The sequence below is a fragment of the Pogona vitticeps genome, chromosome 12 (assembly GCF_051106095.1).
Source record: "Pogona vitticeps strain Pit_001003342236 chromosome 12, PviZW2.1, whole genome shotgun sequence".
NCBI classification, from domain to species: Eukaryota; Metazoa; Chordata; class Lepidosauria; order Squamata; family Agamidae; genus Pogona; species Pogona vitticeps.
The window spans coordinates 19,503,995-19,527,480 of NC_135794.1; the positions used below are offsets into that span (position 1 = coordinate 19,503,995).

At 39.5% G+C, this 23,486-nt stretch overlaps 3 protein-coding genes across 12 annotated transcripts in view; 1 reads left to right on the forward strand and 2 right to left on the reverse strand.

Moving 5' to 3' along the window:
- Positions 1-864, reverse strand: part of FAM169B (Protein) — a 32,609-nt gene extending 31,745 nt beyond the window's left edge. For 6 of the 7 annotated variants that reach the window (XR_013539004.1, XR_012081651.2, XM_072982212.2 and 3 more), the window contains exon 1: positions 702-864. Coding sequence is in view for 4 of the 7 variants with exons in the window: in XM_072982212.2 (XP_072838313.2) it covers positions 702-753 (52 nt within the window). In the remaining 3 variants the exon portion in view is untranslated. The remainder of the gene's footprint in view (positions 1-701) is intronic. The other variant, XM_072982215.2, reaches the window with a different exon arrangement.
- On the forward strand, positions 247-14,049 carry PGPEP1L (pyroglutamyl-peptidase I like). Of its 3 annotated transcripts, XM_078381119.1 has the most exons (8): positions 247-496; positions 1,569-1,608; positions 3,037-3,202; positions 5,001-5,116; positions 5,982-6,034; positions 10,275-10,391; positions 10,825-11,054; positions 12,979-14,049. In XM_078381119.1, exons 4-8 carry the CDS (start codon positions 5,017-5,019, stop codon positions 13,145-13,147), a joined length of 669 nt encoding a protein of 222 aa, XP_078237245.1. In that variant the 5' UTR covers positions 247-496; positions 1,569-1,608; positions 3,037-3,202; positions 5,001-5,016; the 3' UTR covers positions 13,148-14,049. The 3 variants fall into 3 exon arrangements, with proteins under 3 accessions (XP_078237245.1, XP_078237246.1, XP_020637427.3); XM_078381120.1 differs by lacking the exons at positions 247-496; positions 5,001-5,116 and having other exon boundaries at positions 924-1,608; XM_020781768.3 differs by lacking the exons at positions 247-496; positions 1,569-1,608; positions 5,001-5,116 and having other exon boundaries at positions 1,631-3,202.
- The window catches only part of IGF1R (insulin like growth factor 1 receptor), a 174,709-nt gene continuing 164,944 nt past the window's right edge, over positions 13,722-23,486 (reverse strand). For both annotated transcript variants that reach the window (XM_020781765.3, XM_020781764.3), the window contains exon 21: positions 13,722-23,267. In XM_020781765.3, the coding sequence (XP_020637424.1) occupies positions 22,901-23,267 (367 nt within the window). In that variant the 3' untranslated portion in view covers positions 13,722-22,900. The remainder of the gene's footprint in view (positions 23,268-23,486) is intronic.

The window sequence follows — 23,486 nt, forward strand, 5'->3', positions numbered from 1 at the left end:
TTTGTCCACAGGCAGAATTTTTACCTAGTGATGCTCAAAATAGCACCCTCTCTGGCTTCTCTTCCTTCTGCAAGTTCTCTCTCTCTCTCTCTCTCTCTCTCTCTCTCTCTCTCTCTCTCTCTCACACACACACACACACACACACACACACACACACACACACACACACACACACACACACACACACACACACACACACACACACCTAGTTATGGCCATATAAAGGGGGTGTGTGGGGGGGAAAGAAAATAGGACTCATGTAATTTCAATAGTTGGAAGGAAGGAGGGAAGGAAGGAACTGCCAAACATCGAGGGCCGTTCACGGATGGGCCTGAGGAGGGAGAAGCGAAGTGTGGGGCGTTCCGACGACCACCTTGCGCACCAAACACGCGAGCGGCGCCCCTGAGGCGTGAGGAGGGAACGCACGCGCGCACCCGCGCGCTTTGGCCAAGCTGAGGCGAACCAAACCCCACCTATACACAACAACACGCAAAAAGTAACGGAAATCACCCCCCCACACACACACAAACACATACACAAGACACGCGTGCGCAGGGTATGGCCCAGCCAAACCGCCCGGCCACGGGACCCCCGCCAGCGCCGCCTGAGGAAGGAAGCCCCTCAGTCCTCTGAGGGAAGCCCCCCCCCCCGGGGAGAGCCGGTTTCCCCCGTGAGGCCTTCCCGGCGGCCGGCTTGCTTACCCGCGGAGGCGGAGGCGCTTCGGGCGAGCCGAGGCCCCGTCGCGGCCGCCATGACGAGGCGGGTTCCGGGGCTCCTCCGCCCGCCCGCCTCGCCTGCCGCCTCCCCCGCGGGCCTTCTCCCCTCACGGTGGGCCGGTCGCCCGGGAGGAACTGGGAGCCGAAGGGAGAAAGACAGAGAGAGAAAAAAAACTTTCCCTCAGCGACGCTCCCCACCCCCCAGATACACAAACACACACCCACACCCATTTCTTCTGTGATGCAAACTCTCATTTCAGGGCTCCCTCTTTTCCTAAGGCTCCCACTTGTCCCAGGGTGGCTTTCTTTTCCAGAGAGACTTCTTCTCCTCTTCCTCATTATTATTATTATTATTATTATTATTATTATTATTATTATTATTATTATTATTATTATTATTATTATTATTATTATTATTATTATTATTATTATTATTATTATTATTTATTGTCATTGTAAGTATATACACAGTATACCATACAACGAAATTCACAAATTATTATTATTATTATTACAAAACAGCAGGTACAGTCAATCAAAATTATATATAAAAACATTAACTGGTATTCTATAACAGACACAAGTTTTAACCAAAAACCTAAGTATCTGTTAAATATCAGTATGCCGTTCCTAATATTGCGATTTCTTGTAGCTTTGATGGTGTGATTTCTGAGATCTGCAGCTGCTTATTGTACTGTGTGAAATTTCTTGACATGGCTCCCAAAAGCCCCGATGACTGTAGGGACCACGGAAGTGGGTTTCCTCAACAAGCAAGATGTTTATTTATTTATTTATTTATTTATTTATTTATTTATTTATTTATTTTATATCCTGCCTATCTGATTGGGTGAGGACCACTCTGTGAGGACCACTCTCAGTTGCCAGGTCTCAGGTTAGTTTTTCCCATTCTTTATTTTCAACTCTGGAATTGTAATGTCAATGATCCATACATTTCTTGATTCTACTACTGTACTACTATGTCTGGTGTGGTATGTTCAAGGTGTCTTATCGGTTTGGATCCAGAAATCCTGCAAGATCTTGTCATTTTCTGACACCTTCTCTATCTGTTGTTATTGTTGTTACCATTCACACTTGTTGAAAAACAGCCCTGACAATTGTTTTGTGTTTGGATGAGAAGATGGTTACACTGTTTTAAAAAAAGTACAGTAGTCAGTTTCTGTGATTTTCCCTTGCGTGGCGTCACTTTATGAATAGTGGTGAGCACAAGAGGGTATTTATTCCATGTAGACCATCTAGACTGCTGCCATGAGTGTTGCCATCATTCAGACTGCCCTTTGCTATGGAAAGGTTGGCATCCTTTTTTTCTTGCTGGCAATACAGGCATGATATTATGCAGCAATGTCAGGCTATTTCCTGGCTTTTTAAAATCGGGAATAGAGGTTCAGAGAGGCTCCAGGAGTGAACAATGTTTCCTATATATGGCTACCAACAATGGCCCGAATCAAGTCCTAAGACGCAACTTGAGTAAAGAAATTGAGATTTATGTAAGCAGCTAGACATGTAACCAAGTTGTGCTTTGGCTGCAGCAAGTTCTGCAAATCTGACATAAAAGCCTATAGGATTCTTCTTATGCTCGAGATAACTGCAGTAGTCTTTTTTCAAAGTCACTGAACATTCCTAGTTGGTTCCAAAACTCTGTTTCATGCTGTAGCAGCCTGGAATACCTGTCATAAATATTGCCTACTGCTTAATTAAATTGGGCACACTTTTTTTCATTCTCTGTCAGATCCAATATGCCTAAGAATAGGGTCCCACTTTAGTTAAGGAAAAACAGGCCACTTCCAGTCCCATCCTCCATTCACAAGTAGAAAAGTCTGAGAAAGCAAGAGGTGTTTTTTTTTAATGAGAGTTCATTAAAAACATATTTTATGTATTGTTATAGGATCTAGATTTCTTATTTGTGAATAAGATTGCAAGACAGTGTCTACTAAGATACTTCCTGGCAAGCAGTGCCAAATATTGATGTACTGATGGACTCCAAATAATGTTTTCTATGTAGCCAGGCAGTACATCCAAAATTCTAAATATAAAATAAAAATACAGGTAGAATTCTTTTGTAAATCCAGAACTGCTATGAAACAGAGATACCCAAAAATAACTTGAATGGATTATTTATCATCTTGAAATCAATAGCTAAGATTGTGTTGTTCAGCCATTTTGTGTCGCAGAGAGAAGAAACAGTGGAAGGAGGCGTGCAGCCATCAATATTCTAGGGACATGCCTACTTAAACTTATCTTGCATCATGTGAAACCAGAACTGTCGCCCTGTTTGGTGAAGTGTTTTTCCACTGGCCAATAGGAAGATGGACATCCTGAAACAGATGGTAAAAGAATATAAGAGGAACAGCTGTGATCTAGTGTGTTTACCACGGAAGAGAGGACTGATTATTGGTGTCAGGTTCTGAAGGATTACCTACAGGATCCAAGTTAAATGGACATCAGTTCCAACACAGTGGTTGTTACGGGTAAGACTTACTCTAAAAGAGAGAGAGAAAAAGAGGTGGGGGGGGAACTTCTTTTAGCCAGACATGGAATGTACATGTGCTGGCCTGGTCTTTGTTATAAACCCCTCCCTGGAGAGATGGCAAGAGGGTTGGGAAACTGAACAGCTAGCAACTGTACATACCAGCATTTCCAAATGGAAAATAACTCGCTACTGCAACTTGCTAAGCCAATCGTGTGGTATGTCAGTGGGGTAAAAAAGAAGCAGCAGCCTGCTGTCCTTTATCCAGAAAGTTTGCGGATCACTATTCCTGGCACTTCCGAAAATAATCTGCTGACATCCTTTCCTGGCCAAATCGTGTAGCCATAGGTAAAACAAGTTAAGGGTTATGGACTACTTTTCAGTGCCATACAAGGTCCAAAATGAAAGCAGTCACATGCCAAACTTCAGCTTCTCTGTTTCAAAACAAGGGAGAGGAAAGATAGAAGGAACAACATATGCAATGGGAATTTTTTTTTCCAGAGGGGTAGCAATTCATTCCACGTGGTCTGTTCCAGCTGAACGCACCGAGAGTCTTATGACACCCTAAAGACTAACATCTTTTATTTGACGTAAGGTTTTGTGGACAGCAGCCCGCTTCAGCCAAGTAACCTATATAAAGAGATGTTTATACATACACAGGGATATGGAATGACATTAGACCAAGAAGATAGGTATATAGGTGAGAAATGTGATATTGAAGGAGCATACAAGCCCCTAGAGTGTATTTTGAAGGTTTTGTTGCCTGTTATAGTTAATGCTGCATCACATTTGCAGACGTAACTGGTCAGAGGCTGAGCTTTAAAAGGTTAAACCTCTCCTGGTATGCCATAGCACACTGTTGCTCCCTGTTACACTACCAGCCACTCTAAAGGCAGTCATTACGTATAGGCATGACACGTGAATTGCTGGATAGTTTTCAAGTATAGGCCAACTGAGGACACACAACTGAGTTTGAAGTGAGATCAAAGGGAACTTGAATCTTGCTCTTTTAAGTCAAGACATAATTTAAGATTATTTTAGGTTTGTTAAAATAGCACAGGGCTAGCAGAACCAGTTCGTAAATCTCCTAACATAGCACTGGCCATCACAGATGGGAAACGGGAGGAGAAGGAGAGAAACCACCAAGCCTTCTCGGATGTGAGGATGGATTTAATATGCCGCCCTTCTCCCAGAAATGGGACCCAAGGCACCTTATAAAGCAGCTTTAAGACAATTGAAGTTTAAATATAATAGGATTATAAACATTAAAATATAATGAATTCATTGTGTTATTGAAATGCACTACATAATGGCTAGAATACTAATGCTACTTTATCTTTTTTTAAAAAAAGCACATAGGCTAAAATGTGATTTTTTTTTAACTGTAAGTTTCCAGATCACACAATAAAGATCTATGAGTGCTTTTATTCATTAATGATCCAGCTTCATAATATTGTTGGGCTCTTCTTGTTAATTTCAGTTAAAATGTGTTAAATCAGTTACCATACTAGCAGGGCATTCTGGGAATTGACTCCCCCCCCCACTTGAAGCTCTGCTAATAAATTAACTGAAACAAGTAGCAACATAACCAGTATTTAAGGAACAGGAAAGTCCCAACAACTTTATGAGTTTGAATCAGGGCTAATGAAAACATTTATAGAATCTGGATCTATGATTAGCATTTATTCACAAGATATTGGCCATTCAATTGGGCCATTCAATCTCTTTCCCACCCCTCCTCCTTTTATTTGCTTTTACTGTGTCTCTTATTAATTACTGATTATGCCCTTCCAACCTAGGTGCCCATCAGAGGTTATGAACAATAACACCCATTTGCTTATAACAGCATGGCCAATAATTTGGGATGATTGGAGGTATCATTCAAAACATTGGGAGAGTACCAGGTTGGGGAAAGGTACATCACACTATTACAACATATTTCTAAAGTTGTATTAGGTTATTTCACACCTACTCACACAGGGTAATATTTTGCAGTCTGTTATGCCTGATTCAAATGCAGAATTATAGGTTGTACTACATGGCTATTAGAGTATGGGTTTAATGTGAAAATGGAAGAGGAATCGTTAGCATTTTAGTCATACCTGCCACTTTGTTAAATACATTTTAAATTACATTATGCTCATATGCAAATAAAAGTTGTATTTGAAGCAACATATGTTAGTCATACCTGCATGGACTGCACAGTAAAAAAAAAAAGCATTCTTAGGTCTTCCTTTTAGTTATATCTATATAGAAAAAGAGGAATGGTTATTAAGACGGACAATTAACATGTTTGTATGTACTTGAATTGAAAATAGCATTAAAATAAGTATCTGCTGCCTTATCAATTAAGGGCATAATCTTGTGGATTAAATGTATTTTCAATGAATTGACATAATTAGCAATATCAACAGCTAACATTCTGTTAAGAGTGCATTTCAGTTTGCAGGTTTGCAGTTGAACTCTGCGGAAAACACATGGATTATTGTGTAATGAGATAAGACACCTTGACTTGTTTCCAGTGTTACTAACCAGCTGTCATTTGTGGTGTTGTCTACTGCCCATTTTTTAAAAATCACATAATACTTTTTGCATTAAACAAATAAATATTTTAAAAACTAATATTGCAAATCTTATTTAAATGTATTTTTTAAGGTACAGGGGGAAAATGTCTTCCCCTATTCCAATATTAAAATTAAGCCGTAAAGCAAATCGCCTGAAGATAATATGGATCAAGACACAAGACTACTGCAATCATCCTCTCTTTTTTTAAATTCCAGGCTTTGGTTCTTTCCGGCAGTATCTTGTGAATTCCAGCTGGGAAGCAGCAAAAGTAAGAAAGCCTCTTTAGCTGAAGTCTGAAAGACTGCTTAGGTGGGAAGACACGGCTTAAATAGAATGTGATGCTAGAAAAATGAAAATTCTTGGTAGTACAGTCCCCTTAATGGGAGAAAGGCAACCTATAAATGAGACAAAATAAAATGCAGCTGGATCATTACATAAGCGGTTGTGCAACTTACTGCTCAACAAAACCACTGGGTATTGCCCTTTTACTAAATCTAATATATATGCAGCAGGTAGTGAAGATCCAAGAAATCAAAGGGAAATTAAAGCCTAGATTAGGAATTCTGAATGACTGATAGAGAAGCACACTATCTGACCAGGATAGAGAAAGTAGAAACAGTATACTGAGGACCTATATACAAAAGTTAAAAATAAAACAGATGCTTTTGAAGAGGAATCTTATGATGAAGAACCTGCAATTTTAGAAGGTGGAGTGCAACCTGCCCTGAAATCACTGGGAAGTAATAAATCAGCAGGGGTAGATGGGATAACAGTAGAACTATTTCAAGCCACAGAGACTGAATCTGTCAAAATCTTAACAAGACTATGCCATCAAATATGGAAAACAAAACAATGGTCCACAAGCTGGCAACATTCAATATACATTCCAATCCCCAAGAAAGGAGATGCCACGAAGTGCCGTAACTATAGGACCATTGCTGTAACTTCCCATGCAAGCAAGTGATGCTCAAGGTGTTGCATCAAAGGTTTTCACCTTGTATGGAACAAGAAATGCCTAGTGTTTAAACTGAATTCTAAAAAATAGCCACGTTAGATCACATTGCAAATAGCCAGTGGCTACTGGAGCGCACCGAAGAATTTAAGAAGATGATCAGTCGATGCTTTATAGACTACAGCAAAGCCTCTGACTCTCTGGATTATGAGAAACTATGAAAGAAATTGGTGTGTCTCAACACTTAATTGTCCTGATGTGTAACCTGTATTGCAGACAGGAAGCTATGTTTAGGACAGAATATGGAGAGACTGAATGGTTTCCTATAGGCAAAGCTGTCAGACAAGGATGCATTTTATTCCCTTATCTGTTGTTCAGACTGTACGCCAAACATATCACATGGAAAGCCAGACTAGATTGAGATGAAGGAATAGTTCAAATTGGTGGAAGAAAAGCAATAATTTAAAATACACAGATAATTTAAGATACACAGATGACACTATCTTACTGGCAGAAAGCAGCAAGGACTTGAAGCAACTTCTGATGAAAGTGAAAGGAGCATTAAAGCAGGACTGCAGCTGAACATTGAGATGACAAAAATCATGACTACGGAATAATTGCACAATTTGAGCACTGACAATGAAGAAACTGAAGTAGTGTCTTTCGATACCTTGTATTTTGAAGTATTTTGATACCTTGATTCTGTAATCAATCCAAAGGGAGACTGCAGCCAAGAAATCAGAAGACTGAGAAGAGCAGCCAATGCAGGAATCAGAAGAGATCATCAAGTGTAAGGATGTGTCACTGGACACCAAGGCCAAGATAATCCACACTATTGTATTCCTGGTCACTATATACTTATATGAAAGATGAATAGTAAAGAAAGCTGAAAGCGGACGGGGATGATTTGTTTGAAATGTGCTTCTGGAAGACAGCCTTGCAAATACCCTGGACTGTTAGAAATATGAACAAGTGGGTCCTATAGCAAATCAAGCTTCAACTATCTCTGAAGCAGAAATGGTGAAGCTGAGGTTGTCCTCCTTTGGACACATCATGAGAAGGTAGAATTTTCTGGAAGAGACAATAATGATGGGAAAGGTTGAAGGCAGCAAGAAAAGAGGAAGACCCTATAGGAGATGGATTGACACCTCAAAGGGGAGGCCACAGGCTTGGGTTTACAAGAGCTAAGCCAGGGCTGTTGAGGACGGGACATTTTGGAGATAACTGCCTTATAGGGTTACCATGGGACATTAACAAGTGCAACAAGTCTTGTGTTGCACAGTGGTAGTATTAAGTACAGTCATTTTAATTGAACCTTGTATTAAGCAAGCAGTCCAGAGATCTAGAATATCCGTAGAATAATCCAGATACATCATGGAGTTATATGTGTAATTATCAGAAAGCTAAATAGATGCACAATGTAATTCAAATTCCTAATAACTGAAATGATCAATATACAGCCTATTGAAGTAAATATTTACATCAGTCCTTCTCAAAGTTGGATCTCACAAAATAGCCTAATAGGTGAGGGAAAATGCAGGTAACAATTTGGTGTTTAGCGGAGGAATGTGTCACACAGCCAGTGGAAGAGTGAGGCACTGGATAAGCCAAAGCTTCTGAGCTGTTGCTTATTAGTATTTTAGGGTTTCAAGCAATCAGAAGATGTAAGACTTTATTCCAAAGTTTCATATGCACTCCGAACCACATAAATGTCCATAACAAAAGCATCATCATTATTTTCCAGTTTTTTGCTGGTTCCAATTTTAGGTATCATCATATTATCCTATATGAAAATGGAGTGTTGGGTTTATATGCACATTAAAGCACCCCAAAGGCAACTAATGAGTCACAGCTTTTCGTTGGAATCTTGTCCGGCTGCTGCTGTGCTCAGAAATTATGTAACAAACATAGACAGTCTGTAAACAAATACATGGAAAGCCCCATTCCCTTTTGTTTTGCCAATTGCACAAATAAAACTGTACATCTATAAGCAAAGATGTTGGTCCTTGTTGTAGGATTATGCAGGCCACAGGTGATGCTTTGGTTAGAATAATGATTCAGTAAGTTCAGACCTCAGAATTAAAATGTGACCCACTATTTTGCTCTTTTCTTCTATTTTAGAGGGGAGTTGTAGTCCAAAGCAAATGGGTTTGTCAGCTACATGACACCACTATAAGTGGTAATAGTTCAGCTTCATCATCTGAGAAGCCCCATGTTTTGCATGAATTTCTGCTTAGCAGAAACCTTCCCAAGCATTAAGGATTATCCAGTAAATTCAGACCTCAGAATTAAAATGTGATGTAGTTTGCAAAGGAGAGGAAAAGGAGAAGAAGAACATGTCTTGATTTTTTTTAATTCAGTATACATTCTTTGCTTATGGCCAGATATTCTCTACACTTTATTTTAAAATGAGAGGAATTGACTCCATAGTTTTATCTCAGCACTGACAGTGAACACGGGTTGCTTTGCTGCCCATGGTTCTTGGCCTTCTGCATGTGAAGGAAAGGGGGGGGGGGGAAGAGGTTATCCTCGGTCATCTGACCATATCCTTACAACTCACAGAGGAGTGCCTGATTAAGCAGAGGAATTAAAATGTGAGTGAGAAAATAAAATGCTAATTGTAAGCTGGCATGGATTGTACTTCTCAAAAAATGGACACACAACACTGCATTCTTCTACTAGATGATGCAATAGCCTTTCCAAGACCACTTGTGTCACAAGAAAAACACAGCTGCCTCTGTTGTTCCTAGGGTGTTTACTTTGCCTGCAAGAATTGTTTGCTTGTTTGTGTCAAACAGTTTATTGAGCACAGCTAATCAATGTTTCCGCTGACAAGGAAATTGTAACAGTTTACTCAGGAAGCAAACCTTCAAGAACAAGTCTGTCCCATTCACACACCCGTACCAGGGAAGTCTGTAGCTCCCTAGATGCCACCATCATTGCTGTCTAACAATATCTGTGAAAATTTGAGAACGACGGTGCAGAATCAGCCTCTGGTCTTTCCAAATGAAGACCACATCTTAGGGAGCACCTCATAAGACATTTATTGCATCTTCCAAACAGCTGAGACAACAGGAAATATAAGGAATTTATTATATCTGAGTACAGAATAAGTTTTTGGTGAGAAGTACAGATCCAGGAAGACTCTTCTAGGAGAGAATTCTACGTTGTTCACCAAACTACAAATGCCAGGTTTCGTTTAGGATGAAGCCACTACAGTGAAAACGGCATTAAACTGCTGTAACACTGTAGTGCAGACCTACTCTTAGTTTAGTCAAAGATAACTAATCCTTAATTGTCACAATGACAATCTTCTTATGCAAATTACCTCTAAGGATTACAATTGGGATAGAGAACATGAGTCTTGTTAGACTCTCTCTTCCCTGATGGTAGTGCTAAAAGTCTTTGGCATGCAACATCATCTGAGCAGGTCCCCCATCTCAGACCAGGGTCTAGAAGTTGGGTTACAAAGTTGCTCGTAGCATTTACAGGCATGACAGATTCACTGCATTTTTTTTTAAAAGTTCATATTTTAATTTTCTTTCCATCATCACAGGAGCTGCTGAAACTTGGCCTTGGTGATGATGTAGACATACACATTGTGGAACTGCCAGTGGCTTACCATAAAGTAAAAGAGCTTGTCGGTAAAGCATGGGAAAACCTTAACCCCAAAGTAAGTGACAAGACACACCAGTGTTTTTTTAAATCTCTCTCTCCTTCCTATAGAGTCTGAAGTTGCACAGTAGTTACAGCCAACAATGACATATGAGAATTCTGAATAGCAGACCATGTTAACTCCCTATTTTTCTTCTACATCTAGACAGATTGCCCATTTTGAACTTGTGATAAAGACGTAACTCCTAGAAATTTCGAGTAGAGAACGTCAAGTTCCTCACCATATATTTATTGAGGCTAACACTCATTTCCTGAAATTTCCATAGGGGTTGTGGTATTCTGTAATCAGTTGCAACACACACAAAATGGAATCTTATGGCACCTTGAAGATCAACAGGTTTTCTTTGGCATAGAATGTTGTGGACTGCAGCCCACTTCTTGAGATGCAGCTTATGTATTTTCTGATTCCTGTCTTGTGTATCAACCTACAGCTTATGATTCACATTGGGCTGGCCCCCACCTCAAAAGGAACCATAATTCTGGAGCAGTGGGGGAAAAACAAAGGCTATAAAGACAAGGATGTTCGTGGGTTTTGCCCAGAGGATGGCTGCTGTATCTCGGAGGGCCCAGAAAAAATTGAATCTCTAATTAATATGAAGACAGTCTGGAAAAATCTTCAGCTGGAAGGGATTGATGTTGTTTTTTCACGAGATGCAGGAAGGTAAATACTTGTTGTATTGAGAAGCCAGGCCAGTTGTGGGAGTTGATATTCAGTCATCAAAATTTTCTTCAAGGAAAGCACATAAAACCAAAATGACAGCATTTTCTGTTCATAATGCAACATGATCTATGTAGTCTGAACTACATAAACTCAACTTCTGTTCTGCAACTTTCAGATCAGCAGAACAGTGGTTGCCTCCAAAGACATTAAAGTATTGCTGTACTGTGATATTTAAAGTAAATGTTTACATCAGTATACAAATTCTGTCAGAGGTTACATGGAAAATGAATTGCAGTAGAAACATTCAGATGAGATGCCAATTATACATGTGCTTGACATAGCAAAAGATCTACAAAAGCAAAGTACACTGTGCTGAGATAGGTTATTTGCCTGCCTTTTGTAGGCATGTGAACAAAGGTTTTTGTTAGTCCATAGTCTTGGCTAGGATATAAAGAAATGAGACTCGATGGGCCAGCTCAGAACTACATTAAATTGTTTTTCAGTATTATGAGCATTAATCCAGATACGTCTTGGTCTTGCACATTCTCATCAGGCCTTCTGGCTTCTAGATGCAACAAGTCCAGAAATTTAGATTAATCATGTGTTTAGTTTAACCGCAACAAGTCCAGAAATTTAGATTAATCGTGTGTTTAGTTTAACCACCAGTTAATCTTAACTCAGTTTATTGGAAATCAGACATTGTCAATTTCATAGCTCAATAACTTTGCTACTTCTCTCCCAACATTGTTAAGATTAACTACAGTTTTCTGTGAATAAAATGAAACTGAAAGCTTCTAAACTTTTTTTGTAGCAGTGCTGGAACAGAAGGGATAAAACAACATGCAAATTGGAGGCTTTTCAGTTTAAAACTCCCATAAATTAAGATTAAATATAAACTAAGTCACTCTTTGCACTCAGGCCTATAGCATTTATCTCAAGAAAGAGGGCTGCACTTCCAAAGTGCTTCATGTACCACTGCTAACAGATACATTAAGAATAACCTCACTGACCTCATCCAGATGTTCAATGCATGTGTAGCCCCTCTTAGGCTCCAAGTGCTTATCTGCATGCTTGGTCTGCTGTGTGTGGCTTTATCTCAAACTTTGGTCCATTCATCCATGAAGAGACTAGTGGTTATTGAGACTCTGCCTCTGCAGACTGCTCCATCGCTGTGAGTGGTGGAAGCAGACCTGCATTCATGAAGGAACGCATGCATAGCTCTGCACCTTTCCATTAAAACAAACAGCATGAGAATTGGATCACTGAACTGTAGCTCCAATAGCAACTAAACTTGCGTCAACTCCTATACAGTGGTGCCTTGCTTGACGACGTTAATTCGTTCCAGCGAAATTGCTGTGGAGCGAAAACGTCGTCAAACAAAATAAAAAAAACCATTGAAATGCATTAAAAACCGGTTAATGCGTTCCAGTGGGTGAAATACCTAATTGTCCAGCGAAGATCCTCCATACGGCGGCCATTTTCGGGTGCCTGTCTTGCAAAAAATGCCTCCTAAAAACAACGGGGAGCCATTTTGAGCAGCTGGCGGCCATTTTGAAAACCCGACAATCAGCTGTTTTGATCGTCGTAATGCGAAGAATCAGTTCCCGAAGCAGGGAACTGAGTCGCAGTGAAAAAAACCCATCAAAACATTGTTTTGCGATCGCAAAAACATTGTTGTGAAGTGGATTCGTCGTTATATGGGGTAATCGTTAAGCGGGGCACGACTGTATAACATTCAGATGTGAAGCTATCACAGAAATGTAAATAATTTGATGAACCGGGAATGTGTTTAAGCAGTTGCCACATTACCTTTTTTAGTGAAATTTACTCAAGGATGTTATTAGTACCAATACTAATTGGTATTGGAGCTAGCAGCCAGTATATATCATAAAGTTCTAAATGTTTCCTTTCCCCCACATTGCAGATACCTCTGTGATTATACCTATTACATCTCTCTCTACTACGGTAAGAGAAGAGCAGCGTTCATTCACGTGCCTCCTCTCTCCACGCAAGTAACAGCAGAATTTATTGGAAAAGCACTGCAGAGAATTATCAGAGAGATGCTGGATCAATGCAATGGGGAGAATATGTAAAAATAAATGTTAAAAAAATGTTGCTGCGGATGTTCATTTTTGTCCAAACCTTTTTAATGGAAACATGACTGCCGCCCATAGTGATCCTGAAAAAGAAACACGGATCAAGCATCATTTGTATACTACACAGCTGTGCGGACACCTACATTCGGGCTTCGATGTTCTAAGCTGTTTTGTGCGCATGAAGGCACAGAATGGAACAAAGGAGCTTTACATGTACACTCAACCCTTGCGTTCACCCTGTGCTAGAAACAGAAATAACCCCGCCAGTGGAGGACACGACGACTCAAATGCATCTGCTGTAAATGTTAAAGGCTACAGAAGTTTGGAAACAGGAGCCTAAATATCTAAAAATGGCTTTTTAAACGCGTTTCTGCATTTCTGATGAGAAAAACCTTAAGTGCTAAGAGCTTTGTTATCATAGATCTTTTTTCTTACGATAAAAATTGGTCCAAAGGTGGGCAGGAAAATTTGTCTTAGGCAAATAGAAAAGGAACTCTTTAGATTTCTCATCCCAGCGTACCTTAGGAATGTTCTTTGTACAGGGAAGAAAAGGACACATAACGAGCACAAATGCATACAGAATCCTTTTTATTTAACTTAATCATGTAGTACTGCAACTACTAGAAAAAAGCAGAGTAAGAGAAACTAAAGCAGCCGCTTCAGCCATTCAAAATAGACAAAAGGTTCTTTTTTTCATAATGTAAAGAATCCAGAATATATCGCAACAGGAATAAATTCTTACAACAGAATATACAAAAACATTTTTAATTTCTTTTTCATAATCTACTGATTCATTTTAATATAAACACAGGAATTTCTTTAGGAATAATTTATACACAGCAAGTCTTTATGTAATAAATTGGCCATGTGATTACTGTTTTATTTTTTAAACTTCTTTTTTTTTAAAAAAAAATCTGTATTTTAAACAAGATAACTTGGAAAATGTTGTTTGCAAATGCATTCGGTTGGGGGAGGGGAAGGTTGTTTGGTTTTTGTTTGTTGTTAAAATCTTCTTTTCTTTTGTCCCAGAGGTAGATCTCTGGCCAGTCCTTTCTTCTCAAAACCTCACTGGCTTAGAAAACAGAAAACAAAAATAATGATTCTCAAAAAGGCAGTGAAGCCACCCAGCGTATCCTTCAGGTAAAATGAGGAAGGAACCTTTTTTAATTTGGATAAAGAAAGATCTTCAGTATCCTTGTTTAAATAATTACAATAAATAGGGATCGTTAATAATCATTGAAACACAAACTTTTAATGTTGCTAAGTAACACATAAAACTGTAAATCGAGAGTTGTATAAAGTACATTGCATTCTAAACCACCTTTTCTTTCTATAGAAGCGAATCTGTAAACAGTTCTTTCATTTAGCGAGATGTACTGAAAAAGATGGCTTTTCGCCACACCTCCTACTTACTATGCAGTTGTATCCTTCAATGAACTGAGGCAGCAATAGTAAACCAATTACTGAAATATCAGCAAACGTCTCTCCAATCCTAAGCGCATTTCCTTGGTGAAGGAAGCATCACCAGAGTCAGTGCCATTGACTTTCATCCACAAAAAAAATGCTCTTAGGATTGCTGCCAGAGACCGTTTAGCAGCAATACCTGGCTCTGTTTCCTTAACCAATGAGGTTTGTCCCAATCCACGCCCACGCAGTAAAAGCAGAATGACCAGTTGAAGATGATCCCCATCCATCTGGAAGACCAGGCGACTGAAGATACAGAACATTTTCTGGGTGTACAGATACTTGGGGCAAATCATTAAACTGTAATTTAAAAGTTGATAGAGGGTGTTTCTTTTTTGGCATACTGGAAAGCTAACTACTAAAACCTGTTTTTCTAAAAAGAAAAAAAGGGGGGGGAGCCTTTGATACACACACGTACACACACACACACACACACACACAGAAAAGTGCCCTTAAATTATCTGTAGGCGTTTATAAACTACGAACATTTTTTTATAAAAATTATTCTACGTACTTACAAAATGCAATGAAATACGTAATTAGTTTTTGTAAACCAGATCTTTGTCAACTGACTACCCGTAATCTACTGGACTTAAGAGCCCTATTGAAAATGTTAATGGATTACCAGTCAACAGAAAAGTATATAAAAATGAAAAGATGACAGCTACACACATACAACCATTCGACATGTACCACACCTAATGAAAGCCACTTGAAATTTATGCAACACTTAATTATGGTCAGCTGGCTCAGTGCAGGAATCCCTTCCAAATGATCCCATAGACACCGAATGCATATTCTTCACACCATTGCTGGCGTGTTTACAGCAATGGAACCATTAAGATGAATAGGGAGTCCATCGTATGCTGCACTTCCATGTACATCTGAAGCTCAGCGTAAATGTATAATTTTTTTTATTTGACGTGCCTAACTCCAAAGCAGAAGTGTGCAGCATTGTGGCTTTCTGGACTACAACCCCCAAGATCCCCCGGGCAGTTATGTCCAAGAAGTCATATATCTGCACAACTTTGTTCCAAAGCAAGGACTAGATTTCAATTCTGCAAGTTCAAAATAATTAACTATGAATTCTAGTCATGAATGGAGCCATAAAAGTAAACTACACTGACCATCAGTCAAATAGTATTTCTTCCCTCCAAATTTTAAAATTTTTTTTAGCTTGGGTAGACCGTGTAGTTCTGAAAACCTATTAAAAAGAAATATATGGGCTTCAAGCTAGCACCGGTTAGCCGCCTGAACTGAAGTATTACTTAACAGCATATTGAATATACCCCATGTGTTCTGTATCTTCAGCACCTTCACCAATGGCCAACCTATGTGAATATGCGTTATTTTACTTTATGTCAACTGTATGTTTATTAGAGAGTGGAATCTCTGTATCTAGAATTTATCACTGTGATACACACACATGACAAGGAGCTACATGCTGTCAACTGTCATGCTCACTAGTGATGGAGAGTAAAAAAAGGAAGTTTCTGACTACTGGAATGGAAAGGGTTTTTTCTTTTAATATAACCGTAACATTATACCCACAATAAGAATGTCAGTCATATAGCCATGGATTGTACAGAACCCTCAGCAGTTCTCCGAGATCTAAAGAGCAGTTCCCATCTTGTAACTAGTCCTGGGATAACTGGGACTTTTTTTTTTAATCAACAGGAGCATCGGTGCTAACATATTTTGTTTGACAAGGTCTTCACTTTGCCATGGAACTGTTCTCAAGGAGCAAAAATATTGAGCAGAGGAAGAAATTCAGCCGGAAACCAGCTTTGCTTCATACTCTGCTTCTCTGTCTAGCTCTTGTCAGTACAAGTAAAATAACTCAAAAGTTAGCGGACAACATGTCTGTGCTGTTAACAGGCTACTTCTTCTGAAACCAAACCACCTTCTGTGTAACTGCTGTATTTGAAACAAGATAACTTGGAAAATGTTGTGTTTGCAAAGTCCCTGAACCAGGTCAGATGAGCCTGATGTGGCCCTGAATGACTTTTTTTGGGGGAAGGAAGATGCCTAAAATCTAAATAAAATGTTAACTCCTGTAAAAGAAATGGCAACAGTAAATGGTAAGTTAAAATTTCTTGTTATTACCATGTTTGGACAGAATGCAAGTAAAGAAACTAAAAATGGGAATTTTGTAGCCTGACAAAAATACAAAAAATTGCCTCCAAAATTTTTATCCAATTAAATGGAAAACTAGAACAGCCCCTTGACAGTAAATCAAACAAACAATGGGGTAGAAAATGTTTTGAACCCTCTGCTGTTTTTTTGTACTTGCCGATTAGAAATTGGAATCCTTACTGAAAGTTCAGAAAATAGCCGGTCTACTAAGCAGTTTTTAAAAGAGGGAGTCAGGCAGTTTTGGAGAAATTGTAAGCCCGTTAGTCTAACATCTGTCCTAGTAAAATGAGTGTGATGCATTAAAGATAGGATTATTAAAGAGAAACCGCTGAGTGCGTTCTGAAAAAGGATGTTCGTACTTCATGAATGTTTTAAAGATAATCCTGTGGACATTACAGTATACAATTGGACATCCAACAAGCTTTTGATGAAATCCTTCAAAGTCTTCTAAATAAATACAAGCCTTGTCTTTACATGAAAACTAGATCTTCTTATGGAATAGTAATATGCTAAACCACAGGAAGTGGCGGACAAGAACGAAACCCCCTCCCCTGCAAGAATATAAGCTATGAGGTCCTTCCCCACCCATAGCCCAGGATCTCAGTTGGGACCGGCAGTATTAACATGGAGTTTATTCAAAGATGATCTGCAGATGGGGTAAGCAGCGAGGTAGCCAGATTTGTGAATGGCAATCAGGATGGTGAGCACCCTACCTGATCACAAAGACCACCCCACTTAAGAAATAAAAAGGTAGGTAGATAGCAAATGATATTGTCTGAATTTATGGATACCGTGGGGCAAGACGCTGATGGGATATGAATTGTTCAGAATCACACCTTGGGGACTGTAGTGATTAGACACACAAAACACAATGAGGCAATCAACTGCAAAGAAACCGCAAATATTGTACTGTACTGCTGTTTAAAAATCTGTGGTGCAAATACTGTGTATAGTTCTGGACATCCCAACTCAGCAAGTCTGACACAAGAGACTGAAAAGGTGGAGAAAAGGGAAAAACCAAATGATCAATAAGTTACAGCACCTCCAATATGGGGGGAGAAAGTAAAAATGCCCAGAGACTTTTAAATGTTTTTTTAAAAAGGAAACAAAGTGAGAGTTACAGTGTGAGGAACATACAGAGATTTCTAAAATATGCACGATATAGAGAACTTGAAGTAGAATGCATTCCTTCCCTCCTAATTCTAGAAATCACTCAATCGGTAGTAGATTTAGGGTGCCAACAAGAAAATACAGAATGTGCTAACACAAGATGTGAAGATAGGCCCTAGCCGAAATGATTTAAAAGGGAGCTGACAAATTCACAGAGAATGGGCCTATCAATGCTTTCAGCTATAATGCTTAAATGTGTAGATTCAGGCATAATGAGTATATAATTTCCTGCAGGGAGGCCTACTGCTTTCATTGCCTGGAAGCTTCAAGGTGGTTGCTACTTAGAAACAGGAAGGGAGATAAAAAAGAACTCTGTTCTGATTCCGTTGGGCTCCTCATGTTCACAAGTAAACACTTATTTCAGCTTTCTGTTTCCCTTCTGAAGCCAATATATTTCTTTCTTTCTTTCTTTCTTTCTTTCTTTCTTTTGAAGTTACACATCTTGTAGCTGAAAGAGCCAATTTCATTTGAGTTGACTTTTAAAAGCATGAATAGAGATTTCTACAACTGGAATTCAGACCCAAAATAAGTTTCCACCCCATGCAAGATGACAGCCCTGTAGGGAAAAAACAACAGGTTTACACCTAGAATCAAGCCAACATAACTTCTTTCTTTTACATCCATAAACAATACAATCAAACCATCAACCAAAGAAAGTATGGGAAAAGCCAGGTAGGTAAAGTAATCTGGAATGAACACACACACACACACATATAGACCTGTAGTTTTTTTTAAAGGCTGTATAAACCCAATCGGATATTTAAAATTATGTTGTGCAGAATACAATGGTAGCGGTGGCAAGGTGGTTTTGATTCAGATGGGCTGACTTGTTGTATGAACCTGTTTAATTTACATGACCGCCTTAACACTTGCATGCTTCGGAAATATATGTTTAAATCAGCACTACTATGTTAGTGTTTTCTCCTAGTGTTTCTTAACCACCTACAATTTAAAAAAAAAATAACTTGGACAGTTTTAAACAAAACCCTCTTAGCCAGCTGAAAAGATCTGAGGATCCCCACTGTCGTGGAGATTAGTATGTGCAAGAGAAGAAAGGCCACCACCAAAATAACCAAAACGTCTGCCAAGAAAAACAGTTGAACTCAAGGGCACTAAGCAAGGGGAAAGCCCACCTAGATAGATGCTAAAGCATCCTTCTGTATTCAACGGAACACCTGATGTGTCTCTAACCATGGTAATCTGCTTTTTGTTTTGAACCAGTCAGGTATCACATGATTCAGACACCGGAAGCAGTACCTGGAAGAGCAGCTACCAGAGACCCAGGAAGTTTATCCATTTCACTTGTACCCCTAGTGCCAGTTCTGACAACCAAGTTAAGTCAGGCGTCATGTCTGCGAAGGCTGCTTTGGAGGCAAGTGAAATAATTTCCAGACTTATCAGCAGCACATTCAGTTCTGAGCACAGAACTGAGAAGGAGCAACTCCACCATTAACTCTGAAGTGTAAAATTGAGTGGTTTGAGGGTGATCACATTTCATTGTTCGATCTGGCCAAAGAACAAAACTTCCACTTCCACTGTGCCAACATCTCCATTTTGCTTGGGGCATCTGAAATACAGATGTCTGCTTTGGCCTCTCCTCCATATTTGACAGTGAGCACCCAAATTTAGTATATGACCAGTGCATGGCAAACCTATTACCATGGACTGATTTTTTTAAACACACACACACACACTCCAAGGAGTAGCCACTTCAATCCAAATGACCTGGGTCTCTCATCAAGCCATCAAGCACCGTTCTTCTAGAGGTAAATCATAGGCATAGTCCCTTGAGTTTTTCACATGTTTACTTGGCATTAACAACTTTCGATTTTAATTCAAAGGATTGCTTTCAACCCTCAAAAACACATCCGGATGAAATCATACATGTGTCTTAAAGGAGCAGCTAGCAACTTTTTCAAGTCACCTTTTTTTGATTCAAGCAGTGGCCTCTCTTCTCCAAAACCCGGAGGATGTGGTTTGTACAATGAATGAGGTTACCGGTATTCAACAGTATATTGTCGGTTGCTGAGAAATGTGAGATGTATATTTTTATATATACACACAAAAAAAATTAAGAGTGAGGTAGATAAATGTTTGAAAAAAAACAAAAAAAACTGTCCCCCTGTCATAACTCAAAAAAAAAAAACAACCCTTATCTCAGTATTTAAAATTTATTATGGGGCATTTCTACAGTGATTTAAACTAATAGCACAAAAATAAATTTAAAAAAAAAGTCCTACACAGAATACCATTTTTTTTCCTTTTTCATTTTTTAAAAAGAGAGAGAGAAAAAAACAACTGACTATAAGAGGTGATAAAAAGATGGTGGGACTGAAGCTACACAAGCGAGGAAAAAAAAAAGCACTACAAACATATTTTATCTCCAGTCACATCTAGCAGTTATATTTTAATTCTTTGTTCTTATTCAAACAACCCCTCCCCCAGGGGGGGAAAAAAAGAAAAAAATTAAATTCATCGTTTCCATCCCAGAACAACCCTTCTATTTGCTGCTAGACTTTGGTTGATCAGTGCTAATACAGAACTTCCATGCAGTAACTACAGGTGAATTAACAAGTGTTAAGGCACCTTAACTTTGGAAACGGGTGGGGTGGGGAGAATCCCTCTTTCAGGACAAAATACATGCAACTCAACTAACAAATTCCCATTGGTTTTGTTTTAGAAGTCTGGTCTGAACTGCCGGCATGAACCTCTACACAGAGCGGAACGAATCAAACAGCTGGCTCATGCACATAGTGGCCCCAAGCACTCAACAGTTTCGGCAGCTTGCCTCCACTTTTAACCATCCACCTTTTTTAAAAAAAAACAAAACTTATTTTTTAATCCACTTTTCTAATTTGGAAACTAACCATCAGAGCCTACTTGGGGGAAAAAAAAATAAGTGAAGGGCTCATGACTGTCTAGAATTACCATTGGCTGAGAACTAAAGACACGCGTCGTTCATAGGACGGAAGGGTTACAATGTTCAGTTACGATTATTATTATTACTGGGAAAACAAACGACCCCAAAGTCTGGTATTTGCAGCTCAACAGCCATTGCACCCAACAGGTTAAAATACATATGTATGAAATTTTATGTGTGTGGTTGTTTGCAAGACACAACCAAGAGAAGGCGAAAGGAAAGCAGGGTGAGGTGCTTGGACACCAAGATGAACATGAACACTGAATAAGAATATACTAAATAGTTATTTTTCCCCCCCCTGACCTGAGTTTCCATTACATCTTGCACTGTAACAGCCATGGGTGCTGTACGGGCGAAGGGTGAGAAAACAGGAGGGTACGGTTGATAAAAGAGGATGATACATACCTGGGCATGACACTGCACTACCAGCAATATAATCCTTCCCCCTTCCAACCCCACAAAGAGCGTTTTAACCCAAACAGCTTAGATATTGTTGTTTTCAACAAGGAGGCGAACGTGATGTGGGCAGGGGAGAGAGAAAGGGAGGAAAAAGAAAAGCAGACATGTTTTTATAAAAGGCATTCAACAGTTGATGGCAATATATCATGTTTCAGGTATTGCGATTTTGGGGAAACGGTGGTAGGCATGGAGTAGAACTTACACATTATATAGTACAAAGCATAAGAAATTTGTCAGGAATGGGGGCAGCGGGCAGGGGGGGAAAGGGTGGCAAGGGGAAAAAAAGGGGGTAGACCTGAAGATTTCTTATAGATTAAATCCACAAAGATAAAGAACAAAAAAATAGCAGCTTTTTTTTCTGTACAGACATATAGATGAGTATCTGAACTGTAAAAAAGTTATAAAAGTGACACAAAAAGACAATGTGTATGCAAATGATCCATGGTCTAACATAGAACTGCAAGACCCTTTGAAGTCTTAATAACAGAGAGAAAAAAGGTCAACAAAGTGTTGGATGCTCAAATCCATTTAATTGGCTATTCTTCTCCAATTTTTGTGTTTAAGATTTTCTTTCTTTCTTTCTTTCTTTTAAACCTGCAAGCCTGCCAAGGAGAGCAGGGACCACTCATGGAAATCCCTTCTGGTTTTATCTGTGTTTATTTCCTTTTTGGAGTGCTGTTGAATTTCTGCATGATACATCTTTTCCCCCCTTTGATTTGGCTCGCCAGTGCCAGTTTTGTCCAGAATAAAAGGGTGGGTCATTTATTTAACCTCTATCCCTTGTGTTCTCAACTGCATTTTTTTTTTTAAAAAATGTTTTTGTCCAGTCAAAAGAAATCTGACAATTTTATCTTTTTAAAATGCCAGTGTATGATTGGAGTGTATTGGTCTATTTCACTTATGTGGAGCATGTGATTATTTTGCTCCTTTCATGCCTACAAAAAAAAAAATTCTTAAAAGAAAGTTCATTTTTTTTTGGCAATTTTTGGCAGCGTTGAAAATGGTTACAACCTTGGACAAATAATGGCCCTTCCAATCTATGTGATCCTAAATGGTTAAGGAATAATATTAAAAATCCAGTCTGTTTTCCTTTAAATCCTGTTTCGTTTTTATAACAAGCTACAGTGTTAGGCAGGTGCTTGCAAGGGGGAACAAGAGAGCCGGCTGGCTTGCAATCTCATTGATGTGATTTTAAAAAAAGTGCCGTTCAGTTGAACTTCACACAGATATGTTTCCCATTATGAAGCAGAGAGAAAGAAGAGGAAGGGGGAGATGCACATCAGATTCTCAAGTTTTCTGTTGCTATTAAGTGTTAACGGTAGGTTTCAGAAGGCTGACTGTGCTCCCCATGTACAGAGGTCTGTTGCTTGAAACAATCTTCTGCTTGCATATTGAAAAAAAAAAGGAAAAAACTGTTTTCCAACTTCTAATTGAAGAGAGGATTCTCCGGTGTGTAGCCATGACAGCTCTGAAGATCCACTGAGGTACAGTAGGCTTTGAATATATTGTTATTTGTCTTGCTTGCTTGCTTGCTTGCTCTCTTCCCTCCAGCCCCCCCGGTGCACGCCCATGTGTGTTTGCAAAAACTTGCTTCTAAAGGGTCAGCAGGCTGAAGACTGGGGCAAAGGCAAGGCGCGTTCATTCTTGCGTCCCCCGTTCATATGCGCGTACGGCTGCCTCTCCTCAAAACTGGCCCGCAGAGCCACCATGCCGGGGCCGTTCTCAGCTTTATGTCCTGAGTGTTTGTCAGAAGATTGGAGGGTCGAGGAAGGGTCTAAAGGAATGCTCTCCATGTTCTCTGTCTCCAGATCCAGCTCTTCGGTGTCCGGAGGCTTGTTCTCGTCACTGTAGAAGAAGGAGACCTCTTTGAAGGCTGGATCGAGCTCATCTTTAATGCTCCCAATGATTTCCAGGAAGGAGGGCCTCATCTTGGGGTTGTACTGCCAGCACATGCGCATCAGTTCAAAACTGGGGGAGAAAGAGAAGACAAGACAGGTCTAAGGGGATTATAATTCATGGGGGTTGCGGGGGGGGGTTTAAAATATATTTTACTGTATTTCTTGCCCCACTAAATGTTTTACACTCTCAGATATCCTGTTCAGCGTAGCCGCTCATTCAGGATTGCAGGAGTTTTCGTCCAAAACATCTGGTGAGCCCAAAGTTCTCCAGTTCCTGATATGATCAGCT

What these genes read in the sequence shown, in the direction of transcription:
- PGPEP1L (XM_078381119.1), top strand. Translation starts at nt 5,017, where the DNA reads ATGAACAATAACACCCATTTGCTTATAACAGCATGGCCAATAATTTGG. An exon ending in GAGTACCAGGTTGGGGAAAG is followed by an intron (nt 5,117 to 5,981) that starts GTACATCACACT and finishes TTTAAATTCCAG; the next exon opens with GCTTTGGTTCTTTCCGGCAG. An exon ending in GGGAAAACCTTAACCCCAAA is followed by an intron (nt 10,392 to 10,824) that starts GTAAGTGACAAG and finishes ATCAACCTACAG; the next exon opens with CTTATGATTCACATTGGGCT.